Genomic DNA, 23536 nt, shown 5'->3' with positions numbered 1-23536 from the left:
CCTCCTACGTTTAAAAGTTAACTCCAATAATTAACTATTGGAGTTTTTGGATCGCTCATGTGTTTTCTATTAGTGTGATTTACTTATATGTTTAGAAACGCTGCAAATATTTATTTCTGATCTTAGAGGATTATGTATACTATTGCTTTTTTGCTGGTATTTGTGCAGAGTATAATTGTATTTTTTTTTTATGTTGTATGTTTTATTTTGGACTTTTAGCTTAGAAATTTTTAGCAACTAACATAGTATTATATTGGGGATGGAGAGTGGATGTGTAATAGCTGGAGTTAAGCCTTAAGTATCCATATGCATGTTCCAAAGACTGAAAGCTCAGTTCTTGAAATCAGATTTAGATGTTTATTATATTTCAATAATATCAAAGCCAACCAAAAAGAAAAAAAAAAATGAAAGCCTGATATTTACAACGATTAGAAAGTTCCAAAACAAAAATGAAAAGCAGTAATCATGAATTGATTACGTTAATACAAAACAACATTAGTAGTTCAAGCAAGAATCCTCATTTGTATGTGCTTTCAAGCGCAGCATTTATCACTTACACAAGAGGTGGATTAAGGACAGCTAGCAATAATATGCCTCAGGAGACAGACGAGGCAAATTTGTTTTACACTGCCACACACGCAAATATAAACGGAATTGTATGATACGTTATCTGGCACTGTTTGGAATTATATTTGCATATTATTTTTCATTAACCGTTTTATTTTTTATTTTTTAGAATGTATAAAATATTATCAGCATTCTCATTAGACACATACAAACATCATCATCAACTGTGAGTCAACAATAAATAATCCTATAGTAGTGACATCACTTATTGGAACATGAGGAAGACTGACATACTGCGCAACATTTCAGCACTATGGATGATAATATCTGAACAGATTTGTTATTAAAAAGCAGACATATGTTCTTAATATAAGTCTTCCAGCTGAATAAAACACAACTCCAATTTAAATGAAAACTATAACAGTGTTGGTCAATTTTACATTAATGTTTTGAAAGCTTATGAGTTTCTAAACTGATTTTGAATATCTTTTTTTAATAGTTTGTATGAAATCTTTATTTTTGCAAACTATTATTACAGGGTGCCTCCATGATGTTATGAAAAATGTGCAAGGGCGTCTGATAAAAGCACAGTCTTTAATTTTTCTGATAGACTGTGTTGTTTATATTATCTTTTTATTCATTTGTTAACAATATTTACACAATACAAATCTTACAATAAATTCAACTGCTTTTCATTCTCTCATTTGACTGAACCAGGGACATATTTAAAACTTTATGGATTAATATCCCTCCTTTTTCTCTTTTATTTCTTCCCCTGTCCAGTTATGACAGACTGTGTTGATCCACCAGTTATATAGTTGCTTTTTCTTAAAGCAGTGGGGATGTCATTCAGTTTTAAGCACAGTAACTTTAACCCCCCTGGCGGTATTCCCGAGTCTGACTTGGGGTGAGATTTTTTGGCAACGATCGGTAACCCCGAGTCAGACTCGGGCTCGCCTCGCTGCAGCCACAGACAAAGTTACTTACCTTGTCCCTGGATCCAGCGATACCACCGCGCTGTGTGAGCGAGCGGGAACCTCGCTCGATTCACACAGTGCCTCTGTGTGCCGCCGATCTCCGTTCCCTGCGACGTTACGACGCACGGGAGCGGAGAACGGCGCCAAATTCAAAAAGGTAAACAAACACCCTACATACAGTATACTGTAATCTTATAGATTACAGTACTGTATGTAAAAAATACACACACTCCTTGTCCCTAGTGGTCTGCCCTGTGTCCTGCATGTACTCTTATATAATAAAAACTGTTCTTTCTGCCTGCAAACTGTAGATTGTCCATAGCAACCAAAAGTGTCCCTTTATGTCAAAAGTGGTTTTAGAGCAGCTAGAAAACAGCGATAATAAATTATAATCACTTGCAGAATTGTGCGATAGCGATTTGTGGGGAAATTCGTCATGAAAAAATTAAAGTAATGACAGCGACAATTCTGCAACTGAGCAAATTCCAGTGATTTTGAGTTGATTACATTATTGAATATTTTTTATTATAATTATATTATTATTTGTTATAATTATTTATAATTATTTATTATATTATAATTTATAATTTTGTTTTTTAAAAAAATTTGCCTACTAGACTCTTGTTTGGTCAGATTTAAGTGAGTTATTCCTAAGAATTACAGGCCTACAGTATAAAACACCAAATTTCCTTGCAAATAATGGTACCGCTTTTAGCACCGTTTTTCTGAAATAATCGTACCCCCAGGGAGGTTACGGAAGTATAGAGATGTATATCTATCTATCTATCTATCTATCTATCTATCTATCTATCTATCTATCTATCTATCTATCTATCTATCGATCTATCTATCTATCTATCTATCTGCTGTATCTATCTATCATTAACAAGCTGACACAAATGGAAAGTGGTGAGATGGGTAAATTTCAAAGATGCAATAACATGTTAAAAAGGTATATATGGCATCATAGATTATAAAAACTGTATCATATTGTGACGTATAAGGTTATAAAACAATGAAAACAGGGACACACACTATATTACCAGAAGTATTGGGTCACCTGCCTTTACTTGCACATGAACTCTAATGGCATCCCAGTCTTATTCCATAGGGTTTAATATTGAGTTGGCCCACCCTTTGCAGCTATAACAGTTTCAACTCTTCTGCGAAGGTTGTCCACAAGGTTTAGGAGTGTGTCTATGGGAATGTTTTACCATTCTTCCAGAAGCGCATTTGTGAGGTAAGACACTGATGTTGGACCAGAAGGCTCTGGTCCAAATCATTTGGTGGATGAGGGATTATGGTGCAGGGTTCTTTTTCAGGGGTTGGGCTTGGCCCCTTAGTTCCAGTGAAGGGAACCCTTAAGGTGTCAGCATACCAATACATTTTGGACAATTTCATGCTCCCAACAACATGCGTGTAAAGGCAGGCATCCCAATACTTTTGGTAAAATAGTGTAGTTCAGCTATGTATTCATAAAAAAATCTGTAAATGATGTAATAGAGTCTGGGCTAAAATGGCACACAAAATAGTGAATGGGAGATATTATTCTCCCAATATACATATTAGGACAGCTGTACGCTCCAGGGAAGCCTGGTGGGGAAATAGGCAAGTCTTTCTTTAAGAGGCTGATTGTAATATTGAGCTGTTGGCTGAGGAAGTGTTTTTGTGGGTCCTTAGCCTGGCCGCCCCAATCCACCCATCCACCTTTCAGAATGCCTGCCCTTTAAAGGGGCTGGAAAGCTCTCACAAGAGGATGCTGTGCTGTCAGTTTGAAAATCTACTGCATGATGAAATGAAAGACAGTGGTTTTGCTGTTTGCTGTGGAGAAGCACTTGGAGGGTTCATTCATGAGCCTGAAACTTGAGCCCAAGCAATAGTCTACTTAATGGATATCATGATATTTGCTGAACTAAGCAGCATCTTTTTTTTTTTTTCAGCTGATGCGAAGCTATCTTGTTTGGACACTCGAAAATAAACCTTGGACCAGTAATCCCATAAAGAGATGGCAAGTCCAGTATCACAATGTATTCTTAAACAAAAAAAACCCAAATCTAATGTTAATTTTCCATAATCCCCATCACACCAGAAACCAGATTAAGGAGGTGGCAGCACTGTAAACCTATGTCAATTGTGGAGTGTTTTATAATAAGGTATCTCAGGTACTAAAATCTAGAAATTGAAATATTTAGGGACACTTAAAGGAAGGGAAAACAAAGGAAAGACCTCTCCAGTTTGGCATGATATGTGTGTCCATAGCCAACTGAGAATGTTGGAAGCAAGGACTTTGAAAAGTAGTTTGGAAAATGAATCATGATTATGTGCTTCAGTTACGTGTTTAGCTTGGGTTCCACTTTTTACTGTGAATGTTTAATATGAAACTTTGATGCACCTTACAGAACCTCAAATACTCTAATAATCTATAGATAAGGTATAGAATTATTGATAGGTTATATAATTATTTAAATATACTGTTGTCCATGTTAATATGGACATGCACTGTCAGCTGCGTAATAAGATGCTGGAGCCACCACAGCTGTAGCAGACCGAAAGACAGAGGGATTGATTTACTAAAGGCAAACATAAGATGGACTTTGCAAAGTGCAGTTTCCCTCTGCAACTGCAGTTACTCCTGAGCTTAGTAAATGAGATAAGGCTTCAATTTGAAGAGCAATTTTGCTTGCACATGATTGGACGATGGAAATCAGCATAGCTTTTGCTCATTTTCTAAACTCTGGATATCTTTTTGTCTTTAGTAAATTAACCCCTAAAGGTGATGTAGGATGAGCAATCCTGCCACTGATGACAATTCACCAGCAACAGGATCACTAACAGACCACTTTATTATTTACCGTATTTATTGGTGTATAACACGCACAGGCATATATAACACGCACCCTAACTTTAAGAGGGAAGTTTCAGGAAAAAAACTTTCCACAGCCCCCTGCGTATAACAAGCAGGCACAGTTTACCCTCTATTTTAGGGTAAAAAAGTGAGTGTTATACGCCAATAAATACAGTAATTAGCTGCCTTTTTTAACTATATGTCACCAATGGCAGAATTACCGTATTTATCGGCGTATATCGCGCACTATTTTCCCCTAAAAACAAGGGGGAAATCGTGGGTGCGCGATATACGCCGATGGCTGCTTCCCGCACTCAGTTTGAAATCCTGCGCCGACATATACCGAGTACAGTACACTCGGGTACATTCGGCCAGGCTCGGCTTCGGTCGTGCTCACGCATAAACGTCACAGAGCGTGAGCGCGAGCGACGCCGAGCCTTGCCGAATGTACTGCACTCGGTATATGTCGGCGGAGGCGTTCGAACTGAGCGCGGGAAGTGGAGACTCGACGTGAGGCGCGCGCTGGAGAAGCCGGGAGGACACCATCGAGGCCGCAGACGGACGATGGACGCTGGGAAGACACCAAAACTGTAAGTAATGCAATTATATAAAAACATTTTTTACAGGAATTTCGGGGACACTTTAGGGGTGCGCGGTATACGCGGGAGCGCGTTATACCGCGATAAATACGGTACTCATCTGACATTGTGCAAGAGCATTTAAGAAGCTAAAATAATATCTGTTCCACAGACTGGAGGTAAAGAGCAGCACAAAAGTATACTCAATTAAAACACATGATTAAAATCTAGCAATAAACTTTTTGGGAAATCCCAACATGGAACAATATAAACATACATGAGAAAACCTACCTGAATCCACTGCTGTGATTAGTAAGATATACTGCTCTTTCACCTCCCGGTCCAGACTTTTTACTATGCTAAGCTGCCCGATTGATGACAACCTGAATGCCCGTTCTTCATTGCCAGAAGCTATTGCATATGTCAATTTGCTGTTAAGGCCTTGATCATCATCTCTTGCCACAACCTAAAAAAGTAAAGATATTAAATACTTATTTCCCAAGTTTGTTCATATCTTGATTTGCTGTTTAGTTTTAAAGCAAGTATTTGGTTGTTAAAGTGGTTGTAAACCCATTACAACCATTTTTACCTACAGGTAAGCCTATTTAAAGCTTATCGGTAGGTGTTTAAACATCTCCTAAACCTCCACAATATTAACAAAAATCACGGGCGCCGATGTCTACGGTGCATGCACTTTAGCAGCGGCGAGTGTGCTGTTCCTAATGAAGGCCGTGCCGTGATTATGGTAAATGAGAAACTCACTGCTGTCTTAGCAGATACCCACGATAAATTTCTCAGGGTGTGGCAACCCTGGGTGGCTAACAACCACCCCTCACGATTTAATCCAACACTACTTTCTCTTTGATAGGTCTCTGTTCCCCCGCCCCGTGGACCCCCCCTTTTTTTTCTCTTGCTTTCTTCCTTTTTTTCTCTCTTTCTTTTTTCTATTTACTTTTCTCTATTTCTTTTTCTCTTTCTCTTCATTGCCATTTGCTCATGCGTCTTATCTAGTTGACTTCCTTTCTTTTCAAACCTCCCTTTCTATGCGGCTTGGGCCCTCAGGCTCGGTCCTGTCGGCCCTGGACGCGGGATGCATTATTTGTTTTATACTTTGAAAAACAGATATCCTTTGCTATGTGCCTGCTAGAATTTAGATTTTTTTGTGTTATTTTATGTACTATCTTAAAAAAAAAAGAAAAAGAAAGAAACATTTTTTTTTGAACTGTTGCGTATTGTATAGCAACTTTGCTTTTAAGTTTTATAGTTACTCCGGCGAGTTAGCCGGCATGTTACCTAAGCCATCATTAGGTTAATTTAGCAGGACACTTCTCATGAGAACGTTCTATTGCCGGTCCTCGGGATTCGCCTTGGACTCCTGGAAGCCGGATTACTCTCAGGTTTACGGACTGTCTGTTCTGATGATTGATAACTTACGGTGTGTCCACCGCTGTTTTATCTTTATTTTTCTCTTTGTATTTGTTTTTGTTTATTGATGTCTCTTTTCAATAAAACTCTTTGTACAAGAAGGCCGTGCCGTGACTGATTGCTCCCACGTGCATGCGCGGGAGTGATGTCATTGCGGCTCAGGCCAATCACAGCGCCAGAGCTACGATACCTGGAAGTCAGTCCGGGGAGAGATGTCGGTCGTCCGATCGGTGTATGAGGACGGCTGCGGGGGCTTCGATCTGAGGTGAGAATTACATAATGAGCTAGTATGCTATGCATACTAGCTCATTATGCCTTTGTCTTGCAGGGGTTTTTTTTAAAGATTTTTTTTATAGGTTTTACTTCCTCTTTAATAATATCATCACCTGTACTGATTAATATGGTATGTAAAATGTAGATATTACATGAAAACTGCAATCCCAAAATTGAACATGCATACTATATTTAACCTGGCAGATATCACACTAGAGTAGATTGATAAACCAGTTCTACTTATGTTTATAAATAATTATGATATGAAAATCAGAAGGTTTTAAAATAAAAAATAATGAATATTTATAAATTATTATTAATTGTCCCAGTGCAGAGACATAATATAAATGCCATAGCAGGATCCTAAGTACGTTCCTTAACGCTGTAGTTAAGATGCCACTTACCTGAAGAATAACTTTTGGAAAGGTCTCCAGATTTTCAGGTACATTAACTGAATAGGGTGATAATTCAAATTTAGGAACCACATCATTAACGTCAGTTAGAATAATGCTAACTGTTGCTGTGTCTGTCCGTGAATTGCTACCACGATCTGATGACTGGACAACCAATGTGTAGGAAGACCTCTTTTCACGGTCCAAAGGTTTGGCTATTGATATTACTCCAGTAACTGAATCAATCCTAAAGTCATTGTTTGGATTTCCTTCTATGATGCTGTAACGGACCATTCCATTTAATCCTTCGTCTGCATCTGATGCAACTACCTGGATAAGATCTGTTCCAGTTAGGGTATTTTCACTTATTTCCACTTTAAAAATGCTTTGTGAGAAGCGAGGGTTGTTGTCATTGACATCAAGCACCATAACGGTGACATCCACAGATGAAGAAAGTGGCGGTTCCCCTTTATCAGTTGCAATGATTGTTAGGGTATAATTGGAAACATCTTCACGATCCAGCTCTCCTGTCAGATGCACCTCCCCATCAATATTTCCAATGCTAAATTTGTTACCCAGTGAACTAAGTAATGAATACTGAATATAACAGTTTGGACCACTGTCAGGATCTGTGGCTTGTGCCCGGAACACAATAGTGTCAGTAGGAGTGTTCTCTTGGATATAAGTCAATTTTGGAGAGATGAAACTTGGTGGGTTGTCGTTGACATCTAATAAAATTATTGATACTTCCGCTGAACTTGTGTATCTAGATGCTGGTGGAGGTGCCATATCATGTACTTGAACCACAAGATTATAGAATGACTGGATTTCCCTGTCTAATGACTTTTTTAGTTTTAGGGCTCCATCTTTGTTAATCTGAAATTGGCCCATACTATCTCCAGAAGATATGCTGTAGGACAATTTTGAATTCAACCCTGAAAATAAATTGAGAAATTTGATTAATAACGAAAAAAGATTATTGCCACCAAACTGCAATGTTACCAAGTAGTAAAAGCGTGCAAAACACACACACAGACATATATATATTTTTTTCTCTCTGGAGTAACTATACAGGGCCAGATCCACAACCAGCAGGCGCAACGTAACTTTTGTGATTTTAGTTACACCGCCGCAAATTGCCCAAGTTAGTGCCCGATCCACAAAGCACTTACCTGGAAATTTGCGGCGGTGTATCCTAAATCAGTCCGGCGTAAGGCGGGCCAATTGAAATGGGGCGAGTCCCATTTAAATTAGGCGCGCTCCCACGCCGGACGTACTGCGCATGCTCCCGACGCTATTTTCCCGACGTGCTTTGCAGTACGTTGCGCCGAGTTTTGTGAATCGCGACGTGTAGAAAAGAGATGCGGCGGGAAAAAAAAAATTTGACAGCGACGCGGGAAAGACGGGTATACTTTTACATGGTGTACTAACTTTACACTTTGTAAAAGCAGCCCTATCTTTGCGACGGCAAACTAACACTTACGGCGACTTTACAAAGGGAAAAACCTTTGTGGATCTCCGTAAGTGCTAATTTGCATACCCGACGCTGGTTTACGACAAGAAATGCCCCCAGCGGCGGCAGCGGTACTGCATCCTAAGATCCGACAGTGTAAAACAATTACACCTGCCGGATCTTTGGGATATCTATGCGTAACTGATTCTATGAATCAGCCGCATAGATAGAAACAGGGATACGATGGCGTATCAGCAGATACGCCGTCGTAACCCTTTTGTGGATCTGGCCCACAGTTCCTGGACTGGAGTACAAATAAAACTTAGTATAACATAAAATATCTATTGAAAACCACTGGGTAACCTACTGCCTTCCAGACTGAGTATATAGGATAAACAGGGCCGATCCGCCCTATAGGCTCACTATGCAAGCCGCTTAGGGCCCCACAAAGCTGCGGAGGGCCCCCCAAATTACTAGAGGTCCTGCCTGGTGAGAAGTCATTTTTGGGCCCTCACCCCGATTCTCAATTCGCTGGCTGCATGGGAGAAGAGGTAAGAGGTCAGTAACCCCTGCTTCTCACTTTAATGTAGGATGTAATTTCCGACAGCAGAACACCCCTCCCCTTTAATCTTTAATGTGACATGTTACTGTCGGCAGCATCCCCCCCCCCCCGCTTCTCAACTTTAATTTAATGTGACATGTCATTTTGCTTAGGGCCCCATGGAGGTCAGGATCGGCACTGAGGATAAAAATGCTGATTCACATGCCCTTTGATCATACTATGTTTTTCAAAGACTCAAGAGTTATCATGGTTTAATATAATAAATTATCTTCACTCTGGTTTAAATAATAACATTGCATGTATACAATGTTGTTTGTGAAATTGAGAACTACATTAAAAGGATTTTAATAAGTGTAGAAAAACATTTCTATTTTATTTATTAGCACTGACTTAATAAAAAATAAATATAATAAATGGCAAATGATGTTTGCCAGGTTTCTACTAAGAAGTAAGTATCCATGCTGTAGATACATTTATAAGAAGAAAAAAAAGATAAATATTAATAGAAAAACTTTTACAAGACAATAGTATTTGGGCCATATCTATACAAAAGTGTCTAGAGCATCTAAGGGACCATAAGCCAAACCATGCTGTTATATGAACAGAAACCAATAATCTAACTCACAGGGAAAGAAAGGAGTCAGAATGCTAGACTTAGTAGCTTATGTCATGACAGGAATTGCTGAAATAATAAGATCTTTCAGAAAACTGATGATGCAGTAGACAGAGAGATTCAGTTAATAAACATAATCACTTTTGAAGTAAGTCACCAAAGGCAGGATTACTTAAAGGAGATTTACAATTTACAAAGCTAGCGGCTATGGATAGGGAATTAATTAGGTTAATTGTTCAGGAAGACTGGTTCCTTTCATATTGGTATTATATGTAATATTGTACCAACAAAGATCGACCCATTTGCTGAACAGATATTAAGAACTGCTTAGGATAATTAAACTGCAATGTACTAATTTATGCCCATTTCAAAGTTTTCCAGCTCAAACAGTGATCAATTGTTTTTTTGAACAACATATTACCCATTTTCTGAGCATTAGATAAATCCCACATATACCTATTTGTAAGCCCTAAAAATGGCACTAACATTAATAACCTTGATCAAAATAAACAAACATAAATTAAAATGTAATATGAGTAAAACAAGAAATTTTGGAGGTTACCATCAAGACAAACCACAAGCCAGAACAATCAGTTGTTCCAGAGATACTGGAAGCCTAAAGCATTAGCAAACCCAAAAACAAAAATGTTATACATTGCAGCTTTTTTTTTAGGTGGCTGGCTACATTTGTTTTCTTTTTTAGTTTGTTTTTTATTTTCACCTGGCGATCCAGGAACACTGTTATTTTTCAACTTCCTTTAACAGAGCAAACTGTCCAGCAGAAGTGGCGGTTATGTAAGACTTTTATGCCCAAAGAGTTGCTGTAACTGTTTGAAAAGTGTTAGCTGGAGTTCAGCTTTAATTTCTTAGACCCCTTTCACACATGCATACCGTTTGTTGGTTTTTCATCCTCCGACAGATGCAGCTCACAGCAGGGGTCTGGTGCCTCCCTCTGCTGTATTTCAGGGACGAATCATAGCCAAATTTTTGCCTGAATTCGGCCCTGAAATGAAAACAAAGATGCACAGCGTTCCTCTGCAAGCCGCTCCTCAGCTGAAACGTAGATATGTGAACCAGCTCCATAGAGAGCTGGTCACAATCTCCTGTCATGCAAATTGGATGCGTCCAATTCGCATAGGTATGAACCCGACCTTAAAATCAAAACATTTATTCCATTTCATCTAAATTCTTCTGAATATAAGAAACTTGGTCTGGATGAATATATGCTATATTATTCATTAAGAAGATAGACAAAAGTTTCAAAAATGATGACCAGGCTATATTTAATGTGGTCCTATGTAAAGTCTTTCATGCATTCTACACTCTTTATCATAAGGTCTGAGCCAGAGAGAGAACCCTTTCATTATCCACTGAACAAGAAAGCTACTTCTAATGGATTGTCTTTCTTACCTAGTGAGAAACAGTAAACATATGACCCAACAATTTCATAATCCTAAACTTTTTATTGGCTGGGGGTCCAGGAAGTAGGAAGTGACCAGGGAGACCAAAACCTTAACTAACATGAAAGTCTAAATCCAATCACACAACGGGCCGAATGTCGGGAGACATCGACTCGTCCAATAAAAAATGTTCGACTGTGTATGTCAGCCAATCCAACAGAAGCTGGTCGTTTGGAAAACCAGCAGCCAACCAGCTCCCGATCAGCGCTTTCAGCCAGTGGCTGAGAGCACTGGCCGGAATGGGACGTCATTCCTCCCTCACGCCGTTGCGTCCCAGCGTGCGCTCCAGCCCTCTGTCTGGTCCCTGCACACCATACCCGGAAATCTTCGGTGGTTGAACCGGCTCCTGCGCCTCTCCATCAGTGGAATACACAGCAGCAACTGCTTCAGGGACCCCACCACAGCGGCTGAGATACTGACTGTCTCCTGGACCCCAACTAGATGCCTGTACACAGAAACTTTCATGTGAGTGCTTTGATGCTGTCTGCTCATGAAAGTTTACAGTTTTTTCTAAGTGGCGCCTGTTTTGTTGTTTCCTCTATTTTGCATGTTTGGAGTTCGGCTTCAGCTCCCCAACAAGGCTGCCCAGAATATCAGACTGCTCCTCTCACTCTAGAGCTTTATTTATCTTGCTCAAAGGACTTTATTTGAAATCTGTTATATCTTCCACAAAAGCGTGCGCCATTATTGTATATCATTTGTTATAAGATGAATTGAGTTTATTAGTGCCTAATATCTGAATTACTGTCATGTAAAAAACATTATCATTTAATTAATTTTGGATTCTGCTATACAGGGAGTGCAGAATTATTAGGCAAGTTGTATTTTTGAGGATTAATTTTATTATTGAACAACAACCATGTTCTCAATGAACCCAAAAAACTCATTAATATCAAAGCTGAATATTTTTGGAAGTAGTTTTTCGTTTGTTTTTAGTTTTAGCTATTTTAGGGGGATATCTGTGTGTGCAGGTGACTATTACTGTGCATAATTATTAGGCAACTTAACAAAAAAAAAATATATACCCATTTCAATTATTTATTTTTACCAGTGAAACCAATATAACATCTCAACATTCACAAATATACATTTCTGACATTCAAAAACAAAACAAAAACAAATCAGTGACCAATATAGCCACCTTTCTTTGCAAGGACACTCAAAAGCCTGCCATCCATGGATTCTGTCAGTGTTTTGATCTGTTCACCATCAACATTGCGTGCAGCAGCAACCACAGCCTCCCAGACACTGTTCAGAGAGGTGTACTGTTTTCCCTCCTTGTAAATCTCACATTTGATGATGGACCACAGGTTCTCAATGGGGTTCAGATCAGGTGAACAAGGAGGCCATGTCATTAGTTTTTCTTATTTTATACCCTTTCTTGCCAGCCACGCTGTGGAGTACTTGGACGCGTGTGATGGAGCATTGTCCTGCATGAAAATCATGTTTTTCTTGAAGGATGCAGACTTCTTCCTGTACCACTGCTTGAAGAAGGTGTCTTCAAGAAACTGGCAGTAGGACTGGGAGTTGAGCTTGACTCCATCCTCAACCCGAAAAGGCCCCACAAGCTCATCTTTGATGATACCAGCCCAAACCAGTACTCCACCTCCACCTTGCTGGCGTCTGAGTCGGACTGGAGCTCTCTGCCCTTTACCAATCCAGCCACGGGCCCATCCATATGGCCCATCAAGACTCACTCTCATTTCATCAGTCCATAAAACCTTCGAAAAATCAGTCTTGAGATATTTCTTGGCCCAGTCTTGACGTTTCAGCTTGTGTGTCTTGTTCAGTGGTGGTCGTCTTTCAGCCTTTCTTACCTTGGCCATGTCTCTGAGTATTGCACACCTTGTGCTTTTGGGCACTCCAGTGATGTTGCAGCTCTGAAATATGGCCAAACTGGTGGCAAGTGGCATCTTGGCAGCTGCACGCTTGACTTTTCTCAGTTCATGGGCAGTTATTTTGCGCCTTGGTTTTTCCACACGCTTCTTGCGACCCTGTTGACTATTTTGAATGAAACGCTTGATTGTTCGATGATCACTCTTCAGAAGCTTTGCAATTTTAAGAGTGCTGCATCCCTCTTCAAGATATCTCACTATTTTTGACTTTTCTGAGCCTGTCAAGTCCTTCTTTTGACCCATTTTGCCAAAGGAAAGGAAGTTGACTAATAATTATGCACACCTGATATAGGGTGTTGATGTCATTAGACCACACACCTTCTCATTACAGAGATGCACATCACCTAATATGCTTAATTGGTAGTAGGCTTTCGAGCCTATACAGCTTGGAGTAAGACAACATGCAGAAAGAGGATGATGTGGTCAAAATACTCATTTGCCTAATAATTCTGCACTCCCTGTAGCTTGAGTAATCTTTTCATATTCAGTATCTTCTGCTCCTTAGATTATGAGTATGGGATCAGCAGTTTCATTTTTTTAAATATATTCTTTAACAGTAGGGGCAGAATTAACTCTGATATGGAAGATAAGCCCTGGAATGTAATGAAAGGAACAGCAAACTGGGAGCAGGTCTAAAAAGTATTTAGCGAGAGGCAGTGGGTTTGACTGATCATTATTTTGAGCAATAAGAGTGGGAGAGAGCATAGCCAAGAGAATTCCCACACTGCAGGAGCAGGCTTAATGCAAGAAAATTATACTATCTACTAAAGTGCCGTGGAAACATAAATTGTCAGTTATTAAAACTATATGTTTTACCAAGTGTAAAATACCAAGATACCAAGCGTGAAGGAAGGACATGCACCTAAACATTGCTTTTTGTAAAAATGTGCATACCATACTAAATTGCTTGCAACAATAAACACTCAGTTGCTGTGTGGAGTGAGCTGTGACATTTAGGTCTTATGCCCATGGGCGTTTAAAAAAACGAGCTGTAAAGCTAGTACCGATGCCAGGAAAAAACGGTGTTAAAAACCTGTGGGCATGAGGCCTTATTAGTATGCTACAGCAGACCCTCCAGCATTACCCACTCCATAAGGTGCAACATATTCAGCTCCTGAACTGTTTTCACTAAACTTTTGAAAATATTATTTCATGTGACTTTACAGGGGTTGTAAAGGTTCATGTTTTTTCACCTTAATGCATCCTATGCATTAAGGTGAAAAAACATTTGGCGATTGCAGGCCCCCCATTTATTACCAGAGCCCTCGAAAGCCCCCCGTCGAGAACGCGCTTGATGTCGGCAAGAACAACTTTAAGCCTATCTCTGTGCAAAGCTTCACCTTCTCAAGCTCTTTTAGGGACTGTGCTGTGTCACGCAGAGACTTGCACATGTGTCCACAATAGTCATACAAGGGGTGATCCATGTAGCCTTGTAGCACTTCCATGTCACCATATAATGTAATTTCTATACAACCTAATGAAGCATACATTTCAAAATTGTAAAAGATTTTTTTCCCACTGGAACACATATACTGTATGTACACTATAATATAAAAATGGATACAAGTGACTTGACATATAGGCCCAGATTCTCGTAAGGCGGCGTAAATGTAAGCGGGCGTAGCGTATCGTAGTTGCGCTACGCCGCCGCAACTTAGAGAGGCAAGTTCTGTATTCACAAAGCACTTGTGCCGGCGTAAGCGCGCCTAAAACAAATGAGGAACAGGGGGTGTGTTTTATGTAAACTAATCATGACCCCACGTAAATGATGCTTTTTTCGAACGGCGCATGCGCGCGCATGCTCAGTACCTAGTCGAATTTTCAAATTCAATTACGCCCGCTCAATGCCTAGTCGACGTGAACGTAACTTACGTCCAGCCCCATTAACGGATGAATTACGGAAACAACGTAAAATACGACACTGTTCGTACGTTTCGGACGTCCATACCTAACATGACTTAACCCTGCTTTATGAGGGGTAACTTTACACCGACGTATGTCTTACGTAAACTACGTATCTTGATATGCCGGGCGCACATACGTTCGTGAATCGGCGTATCTAGCTAATTAGCATATTCATCGCGGAAAATTTTCTTCCCCGGCTTCCAAGTAGGGCCTCCCGCGGGAGTGGGCGTTCCTATCCAGCAAGTGATTGACGTGATGACAAAAACGACCTCCACCCGTCGCATAAGGAGCGTCAAGGGTTGCCGAAAGAATCCGAGCGGCGAGTTTGCGCTAAACGGCGCCTGCGCAACGACGTTCGGCTTCTTTCGGCAACCCGTGACGCTCCTTATGCGACGGGTGGAGGTCGTTTATGTCATCACGTCAATCACCTGCTGGATAGGAACACCCATTCTCACGGGAGGCCCTACCCGGAAGCCGGGTAAGATAATAGCTATACAAAGGTATGTACAGCAAAAAAAAATTAAAAATTACGGCATACTGTCAATGTAGAGAGTGAGCTGGATGTCATGTTAGAAAATCGTTTTTAGGGTGAACCCCCGCTTTAAGGTAAAAAAAAAAAAACCTGAACCTTTAGAACCACTTTTAATTACCGCATGACACATTTAAATCCAAGTATTTTACAGCCTGAGTAAAAAAGGCTGATTTCTGGAAGTGTTTAACGTGATCACTGATTTGTTAAGCCTTAGTACTCTAAGTTGCTGTAGGGGTTTTCTTTGAATGGATTTGAAGTAGTGTCATTGTTGTAAATATTCATGATTGGTATACGTGGAAACTTCCTGAACAGCAGACAGCTCCTTTGTGCAGATTCCTGAAAAAAATGAATCATGCTCTGCCATATATGAAAAGGGTGTAGCATTCAATGTAGAAGCACAATATGCAGGAAGCTACTGTGATAACAATATAAACAATGTGGCTATTACTACAGAAATCAGAACTATGAAACTACCAAACACATAATATCACTGTCATATTTAACAATATTTTGAATCATTAAATAGAAAACATGAATGGTGTTCAATAATTGAACAAGACATAAAAACAACTCCAGATAATTTTGAACAGTGTGGGGCCATCCCTGCCTCACAGATATTGATTGTTTAATTAAATCCTGTCATGTTGGAATTTTTTTATTAAACAGCGTTTAAGGCCAGCTTCAATTTCCTGCAATATCTTAATTAGTTTCTATTTACCGTAATTAGTACCGTAGATTGTTGTGGTATTAAACCCAAAAGCAAAAACGTATTATATATTGCAGGTTACTGATTCTTAAATGGCTGGTGGCGGCTACTAGGGATGAGCCGAATACCCTCCCTGTTTGGTTTGCATCGAAACATGCGAACAGGCAGGGAATTTGTACAAACACGCGAACATCATTAAAGTCTATGGGACACAAATGTGAAAAATCAAAAGTGCTAATTTTAAAGGCTTATATGCAAGTTATTGCCATAAAAAGTGTATGGGGACCTGGGTCCTGCCCAAGAAGACATGTATCAATGCAAAAAAAAAAGTTTTAAAAACTGTGTTTTTTCAGAAGCAGTGATTTTATTAATGCCTAAAATGAAACTATACAGATAAAATATTCCTTCAAATATCGTGCCTGGGGGGTGTCCTTAGTCTGCCTGTAAAGTAGCACATATTTCCCATGTTCATAACAGTACCACAGTAAAATGACATTTCTAAAGGAAAAAATGTAATTTAAAACTGCTCACGGCTGTAATGTATTGTCAGATCCTGGCAATATAGGTAAAAATCGTTGAGAAAAAAGGCACAGGTTCCTCCTTGTCCATAACAGGTCCTTTGGGTCTGGTATAAATATTAAAGGGAAACCCCATGCCAATTATTATTTTTTTAAATGGTGTGGGTGTCCCCCCTAAAATCCATACCAGGTCCTTCAGGTCTGTCATGGATATTAAGGGGAACCCAGCACCAAAATAAAAAAAAATGGTGTGGGGTCCCCTCAAAATCCATACCAGGCCCTTCAGGTCTGGTATGGATTTTAAGTGGAATCCCCAAGCCAAAATAATAAAAAAATGGTGTGGAGGACCCCTCAAAATCCATACCAGACCCGTATCCAAGCATGCAACCAGGCAGGCCACAGGAAAATGGGGGGGATGAGAGAGCACCCCCTCCTGAACCATATCAGGCCACATGCCCTCAACATGAGGAGGTTGCGTTTGGGTCTCCCCAAAACACCTTGTCCCCATTTTGATAGGGACAAGGGCCTCATCCCCACAACCCTTGCCCGATGGTTGTGGGGGTCTGTGGGTGGGGGGCCCCAGATCCACCTCCTCCTATGTGAATGGGTATTGGGTAAATTGAAGCCCTACCCATACACCAAAAACGTGTAAAAAAAGTAAAACTGACAGGAGACAGTTTTTGACAATTCCTTTATTTAATTAAAAAAGTGTCCTGTGATGCATATCCATCTTCAATCACAGCGACGACGAACCAGAAAAAAGAAAAAGAAAAATGGTTCAATGGGAGGCGTCCCACCACCTGCAGCTTTTTCGCGATGACAGCTGTTATATAGCCATGGGCGGGGCCACACAGTGACATAACCGGGTGACCCCTCCCCCTTCTGCCTTCTATCTGTGTCCCCTCCAAGTAGATTCTAATTGTCCAGGTGACCATTGTTACCAACACAAAAATGGATAGGAAATCCAAAATGTTACAGCTGTCATCAGAACAAGTGGTGAGGGTACAGTATATCTTCCATTGGGGACACAAATCTTAGCAACAGCTATCTAAGAGGGAAATTCCCCTCCAAGCAGATTGTATTTGTCCTGGTGATCATTGTTACCAAGTCAGAAAGTAATAGGAATTCCAAAATGTTACAGTTGTCACCAGAACAGGTGTTGAGGGTAATTTTTTCAATGAGGACACCAGTCTTGGTGACAGCTATCTAAGAGAGGGAATTCCCTCACTTTGTACATACTTCCTCTCACTTCCTTTTGTGTTGCAGGACAGGAAGTAAAGACTGATGGGGTTTTTAATCCTTCTCAAATTTCTCTACTATCCTACTTGATTCTCTTTTTCAACACTCTCCAAAATTACCAAAAAAAATAAAAGGTTGTGGCCTTTAAACTCTGTTTGTGCCATTCCTTTTTACCCAGTATGTCATAGCATACTGTTAATTGGCCCTAGAAAGAAAACTCACTTACCATAATGCAATGAAAACTTTCAAGTTCAGTCCTGATTTTCAAATCATTTTGAAAAATATCAGCAGGCAGAAAGAAATCACCAACAACAAAAAACGAAGCTGGATTGTCACGTAAATTATTCACTGAATAAACATTACCTTTTTTATCCCACTGGACAAGGATATGACTCCAAGGTCACTTCTGTTGTATCTTCACCATGATCAAAAGGCAGGCCATAAATGGTGTGAATTTCTTTGCTGCAACCCCGGGTTGTATTTTATGGGCGGGGGGAAGCCAGTGATTATTGTGAACAGCTATAGCCACCTCTAGCGATAATTGCAAGTAAAATCCGGCGGGCTGGTTGTACCCAAGTTGATCAATCATCTTGGTACAATTAGCCTGCCCATACACGGTTTGAATCTCGGCTGGTTCCTGCTTTATGACCAGCCTAAATCTTGTTAGAGTATATAGTACTTAACAGAATAAAATGAAATGAAATCACCACAGGTAGAACATACCTTCATCTGCATCAGTCACATTGAATATCAGAATAGTTGATCCGTATGGCAAATTTTCCATTATAGAAGTGCTGTAGGAGCTCATACTGAAGATGGGAGGATTGTCATTGATATCCAGAATGTTGAAGTATACTCTGACACACGAGGACTGACCTCCTCCATCTGCAGCACACACTGTTAGTATATAATACTGCTGTATTTCGTAATCGAGTGCACGTGTGACATTAAACACGCCAGTGACTGGGTTCAAGAAGAACATGCCATCTTCATCATCATCGGTAACAGTGTATGTAATCTCTCCATTAATTCCTGAGTCATCATCTGTGGCCAGGATTGCAGCTACGATGGAGCCTTTTGAATACAATTTAAAAAGCAAAAACAATAAGAATAAATGATGAATGAGTTTAAGACACATTACTTATCACTTTCCTACAGGACTCTAAGAATGACTCCACAGTATACAGGCCTATATAATGAGGAGTGTGTGTGAGGAATGTTTCCAGCAACCTTTAGGCCCCATTCACACCCATGAACATGCACAGAAACGCAAACTTTTATGCACATTCTTGGAACTGTGAAAAAATGCACCAAAACAAGCATTACTCCTAAAGGCAACCCAAATGCAGAAAGCAGTTACGCATCTTGTTGCATGACAAAATGCGCAAAGGTTCACTGCCAAGAAAAGGTGTAGGAGCCACATTGGTGCATTTGTCGTATGTAGGGCACATTTGTCAAGTGCAGGGCTTTTGGTGTGATAAAAATATGTTTTCCAAAGTGTCCCTGAACTCTAACCTATCCCTAAGGCTGCATTAACACTTCGGCGTACAAAATCGCGGCGTTTTGTCCCGCGAATTGCGGCGAAAAAATAGCGGCGTTTTGTACCGCGATTTGCGGCGACAAAACGCTGCGATTGTGAATGCAGCCTTCACCCCCTCTATGGAGATGGTTCACATCTCCTATGCCGAACGCCGAAAGCCGCCTGAAAAAAAGGTCCGGGACTTTTTTTCAGGCGGCAGTCGTACGGCGTAGAGATGTGAACCATCTCCATAGAGGTGCATGTGTTTTCGTCCCTCTGGCGTCTCGGGGCTGCTGCGGTGTCACACTACAGGCGACAAAACGCCTAGGTGTGAATAGGGGCTAACTGTTAAACAGAACCAAAACCATAACTACGCCTCTCCCTGAACTTAAACTACAACACCCAACCTGAATCTTAATGCTTGCTCTAATTCCCAATATAAAACCTTAGCTACTTAAATATTAAACCTTAATTTTAAACCTTAAAATTTACCTGACCCTACTACATATCATTCATCCTCAATCTATACCTAATCTTACCTTTATTTTGACTTAAAATCTACAAAACACACACCAAGATAGAACAGACATCTCAGTACTGAAAACTAAAGATGCATTAGTCAACAGATATGTACATTAATATTTATACGCTTAATTTACCTGGCATGGTGTCTTCTGCCACATCAAATGAGTAGACTGCCCTGGTGAACTTAGGTATGTGATCATTGACGTCACTTATAGTAATATTTATTCTCATATCTGAAGACTGTAGGCCATCATCTGCCCTCACCAGGAGGGAATACTTGGAACGACGCTCTCTGTCTAAGCGCCTGGTGGCAATTAGATCTCCAGACTCCGGATCAATGCGGAAACTGTCGTCTGCCCCACTGATGATAGTGTATGTTACAAGGGCATTAGCACCCTAAAAATGAATTAAATGAAAAGTAAAGAATTTTAACAATCGACTGATACTCTATATAAAGCCATCCAAATTCATAATGTACTTTTTCTCTAATATGCAATGTTAGATATATCATAAAAAATAAAAAAAATATTCAGATTCTTTAAGAAATAAAATATCATTGCTTTAAGAAGTATGCGATAGCAGTTTAGACTGATCTTTAACCTTTTTGTAGTAAAGCCGTGTACACACGATCAGATTTCTGATGGAATCAAATCCGATGGATTTTTTCGTCGGATATCCGATTAAGCTGACTTTCATCAGTCTTGCATACACACTATCAGACTAGATTTCAACTGTACCAAAGCGCGGTGACGTAAAACACTACGATGAGCTGAAAAAAATTAAGTTAAATGCTTCCGAGCATGCGTTGACTTGATTCTGAGCATGCGTGGATTTTTCTCCGATGGAGTTCCACACAGAGGATCAGAATTTCCTATCGGTTTTTTATTAATAGGAAAAATTTAAAACATGTTCTATTTTTTTACACTGATGGAAAAAAGACTGATGAGGCCCACACATGATCGATTTGTCTGATGAAAACAGTCCATCGTTCTTTTTTATAAGAAAACTGATCGTGTGTACACGGCTTAAGAACAGACAAAAGTAGGGTTCTGAAATACTTCTTTGCAACCCTTGGTAAGCCTAACTTTTACTGGCATTTCTATTGGCATATTGGACAGTTAGAAGCATTATCCAATCAACTTGACTTTATGGCGGAAGATATTTGCTCTCAGTGAATTAAACAATGTAAAGGACAAACTGATCTAAGTAAACTAAACTTTAGTTGTTTCTATTACTGTCTGTGATTCTGTTAGGGATATTCACTCTCACTAACTGTGCTGATCACCAATGTCACCGGGAATGAAGTAAGGGTAAATCCAAAATCTTAAGTTGACACTTAAACACTTGTTCCCATAACAACTGTCTAAGAGGCGATATCCTTCATATTGGAAAGATATCCTCTAAATTTCTGTTAAGACTATAGGATAGGAAGTTAAGGAAAATCTCCCTAATGAGGCACAAGTGGCAAATAAAAATGACAGCAGTTTAAAACATCCCCTGCTCCAAAAAGTTTAATAAAAATAACATTTGGCTAATATGTAATATTTAATATGTAAGAATGTTCTTATTCTGCTTCATGTGCATACCTGGCAGAAATCAATGTATACGACTACAGTAATCTTATAATAGCTTTGGGTATCAAACACACACAAAATGATGATAGGAAAAGTTCTCTCTCTGGATTTAATCCACAACAGTAATAACACATGAAACATAAAGTTCATAGAACTATATAGGACTGTTACATCATAAATTCAATATGTACAGTGTAGTGTTTATTATTACAAGACATAGGAGTTAGTCTTAAGATGGCCATCAACTTGGAACGTTAATTGTTAGGAAACTCTAGTGGAAATGTAATTTGTTTCAATCACTAGAAGCTTGTAATGTCCTTGGTTAATAAGATACAGTGGAATTCAAATGAACATAAGACTGAGAAAGCAGTACAGCTATCAAAAATGTTGTACAAGAAAAAAAAATGTGTGTTGCCCGCAGAAACCAATTTGTTTATTTAGCTGGACATGGACTTTAGACAATGGGAAGCCATAGGCCCCGTACACACGACCGAGTTTCTCGGCAGAATTCAGCCAGAAACTCGATGGGAGCCGTATTCTGCCGAGGAAACCGGTCGTGTGTACACTTTTGGCCGAGGAAACCGACGAGGAACTCGTCGAGCCAAATAGGGAACATGTTCTCTATTTCCTCGTTAGTCAATGGGGAAACTTGGCTTGCCGAGATCCTCGGTGGCTTCACAAGGAACTCGACGAGCAAAACGATGTGTTTTGCTCGTCGAGTTTCTCGGACGTGTGTACGGGGCCATACACTAATTGTGATTGTCAAACAAATTCACCTGCACCAGTTTCACCTCTTTATGGTAGAGTTTTTGTCATACCTACACTCATGTTCAGAGGGAAGCTGTGAGCAAACAGTCTCAACACCAGATAAAACAATTAAGTAAAACTATCTTACCTAGCTTTGTACCTCAAGAACATTTGTTTTGAAGCTGTCATGACCAGCCCATTGACAATAGACTGTAGTCCAATGTTATCGTCTATGGGCATCTAAACTTTTCAATTGGAATCTGCTGTGGGCAACAAAGACATACTTCTTTTGTTCAGATTTCATTAATAAGCTGCAATGTGCTGAACTATTCACACACCATGTCTTTCCTTATTTAAACAATTAACATGGGAATTAAATGGCTGTGAAAGGTACGTAATCTTTGTTATAATTAAAATTATGAACAGATGTTGCTTAAAACCTCACTGACATTTTTCACTCATTGTTAAAGTGTGAGTCAGCAAGGCATGTTTAACTGTTCTGTAATGTGAACTTGAAAATGATACTTACATTTTCAGTAGTCACACTGTATTATATTGTTAAATTAATGCAAACAAAAATTTGTTTGCCTGTCTGTAATCAGTGAAGGAGTAATACACTTTCACAAACTCCTTCTCAAACATCTCTTCCAACTAACATCCAAAGCATAATGATCATATGCATGCTGCAAGCCATCTTTACCTCAACAATGTGGTTCAAAGGAGGTCTGTATTTGGAGCTTACTCAGGAGATTTGGAACTGAAGCACTGAGAGATGCAAGATAAAGTAATTCTTAATTTATAGTATAGAGTATATGAGTGGGTAAGTGATTCTGTTATGTCTAATGAAGAAGGGTTCACCTTACTTCCTAAAGTGTCCCTAGGTCCAAATAGCAAGCTTCACAAGTATCTGAATGTGTAAATGCTCACTTCCATTTCCAGCTAAGACTCCTGAAATCTTCTTCAAAGGTTTAATATAAACCTTTGAAGGTGTTTTAAAAATTCAACCCAGTTTTTAGTCATCGTATCTAAAAGCTAGTTACGGCATCATATGCAGCAGACCTTTTTTCTGTGTCTTATATTATTACTTTGCCATATTAAACATCTGGAAAATAGTGATGACTGCTGGCTATCCACTTACAGTTCCACTCCTTTGTGCAAATACTATATTTATCTTCAGAGAATAGTCTTCAAAAGACCAGGCCATAGTCTTCAAAACTTGGGTAACTCTATT

General features: G+C 39.6%; 1 protein-coding gene across 1 annotated transcript in view; it reads right to left on the bottom strand.

Moving 5' to 3' along the window:
* The window catches only part of FAT4 (FAT atypical cadherin 4), a 333341-nt gene that overhangs the window by 78581 nt on the left and 231224 nt on the right, over nt 1-23536 (bottom strand). The window contains exons 3-6 of the mRNA XM_040330646.1: nt 20119-20380; nt 18664-19014; nt 7070-7992; nt 5259-5433 (exon numbers count right to left, since the gene is read on the bottom strand). Of these exons, the coding sequence (XP_040186580.1) occupies nt 5259-5433; nt 7070-7992; nt 18664-19014; nt 20119-20380 (1711 nt within the window). The remainder of the gene's footprint in view (nt 1-5258; nt 5434-7069; nt 7993-18663; nt 19015-20118; nt 20381-23536) is intronic.

Source organism: Rana temporaria, chromosome 1 (genome assembly GCF_905171775.1).
Source record: "Rana temporaria chromosome 1, aRanTem1.1, whole genome shotgun sequence".
In the NCBI taxonomy this organism is placed as follows: Eukaryota; Metazoa; Chordata; class Amphibia; order Anura; family Ranidae; genus Rana; species Rana temporaria.
This window is presented reverse-complemented; position numbering and strand designations above follow the sequence as displayed.